The sequence below is a fragment of the Puntigrus tetrazona genome, chromosome 10 (assembly GCF_018831695.1).
Source record: "Puntigrus tetrazona isolate hp1 chromosome 10, ASM1883169v1, whole genome shotgun sequence".
Taxonomy (NCBI): Eukaryota; Metazoa; Chordata; class Actinopteri; order Cypriniformes; family Cyprinidae; genus Puntigrus; species Puntigrus tetrazona.
Genome location: NC_056708.1, coordinates 8,579,870 through 8,581,208, shown reverse-complemented (window position 1 = coordinate 8,581,208; position 1,339 = coordinate 8,579,870). Strand labels below are relative to the sequence as shown.

General features: G+C 37.3%; 2 protein-coding genes across 4 annotated transcripts in view; one reads left to right on the top strand and one right to left on the bottom strand.

The window, feature by feature from the left end:
* The window catches only part of cadm2a (cell adhesion molecule 2a), a 1,030,129-nt gene that overhangs the window by 451,281 nt on the left and 577,509 nt on the right, over positions 1-1,339 (top strand). The gene's annotated exons all lie outside the window — the stretch shown is intronic.
* On the bottom strand, positions 81-1,200 carry LOC122352912 (protein FAM136A). Its single transcript, XM_043250660.1, has 2 exons — positions 544-1,200; positions 81-458 (listed from the first exon to the last, which is right to left on the bottom strand). Exons 1-2 carry the CDS (start codon positions 676-678, stop codon positions 270-272), a joined length of 324 nt encoding a protein of 107 aa, XP_043106595.1. The 5' UTR covers positions 679-1,200; the 3' UTR covers positions 81-269.

Genomic DNA, 1,339 nt, shown 5'->3' with positions numbered 1-1,339 from the left:
ATAGATAGATAGATAGATTTCAGTTTCATTGTCCTGTCCGTCTGTGTGTGTTATTATTATAAAATATATTATGAAATCCCTTTATCATTTAACAGCCAGCAAGCTGGTTTGATCACATTATTTATTGTCTGTACAAAAAACAAACAATATGGACACAGAAATCAGCACAAACCATTCACCAAGTCACAGTTAGGCGATAGCAAAGACCACATTCTTCTATCCAGTAAACTTATGAGTCCACAAGAATTATTTCATACAGCCTACAGGCTTCACTGAGGTATTGAGTTCAGGCTGTCCTTCAGTCTGCGAGTCATGCTGGGCAGCAGGTTCAGGTGCTCATCCACACAGCTGCTTACACAGCTGTCCATCAGCGCCCGCACGGCTACCTCCTTCCCCCCGGAGTCAAACAGATCTTTGGCTTTGTCATTACAGTGCATTGTACACCTCGAGAGACGATCCTGTAGATAAAGAAATCGGTTAGTCTATATGACATTATTACAGCTGTAAGACTAAAAGTGGGATGGATGGTATAAGTCCACTGACCTGAAACTGCTCGAGTTCACTGGTGACCAGTCCTTGAGCTTTAGCCAGCGGTGCGTGGCAGCGATCTATACACTGGTGCACCTGGTTCATGGAGTGGCCAGGATTCTCACAACACTCTGCACTGCAGCGGAACATACGCCCCTGAAGTTTGAAAGTGCATCATAAACCATTTCTTAAATCAACCTTTCACTAAGAAGCGATCAAAAACTATACAGATGAGCTAAAGGAACGGTTCACCCAAAAATGGAAATTCTGTCATCACGTGCTCACCCTCAAGCAGTTCCAAACCTGTATGAATTTTTTTTGGATTCTGCCGAACACAAAGGATGATATTTAGAAAAAATGTTTATAACCAGGCTGTTATGGGTCACCGTTGAAAATACTACAACGGTCAATGGTGACCTAAAATAGCCTGGTTACAAACGTTTTTCAGAACAAAAAAAAATTCATAAAGGTTTGGAATGACTTAGTATAAATTAACTACATAAATGATGTATTATTATAGGATTAGTAATTAAAACAATTATGGACTTCTGTTATAGTTTAGGGTCTGTAAGATTTTACTATACAATACTACTGTGAACTACTATTACAATTTAAAATAATTTTTTTCTATTTAAAAATTTCTATTTTTCAATTTAAAATTCATTTTACACTAAAATTAAGTCCTGTTGATGCAAAGCTGAATTTTCAGCATCTTTACTCCAGTCTTAAGGGTCACATGATCTTTCTGAAATCATTCTAATACGCTCATTTGCTGCTCAAGAAGCATTATTATTATTATTATTATTATTAT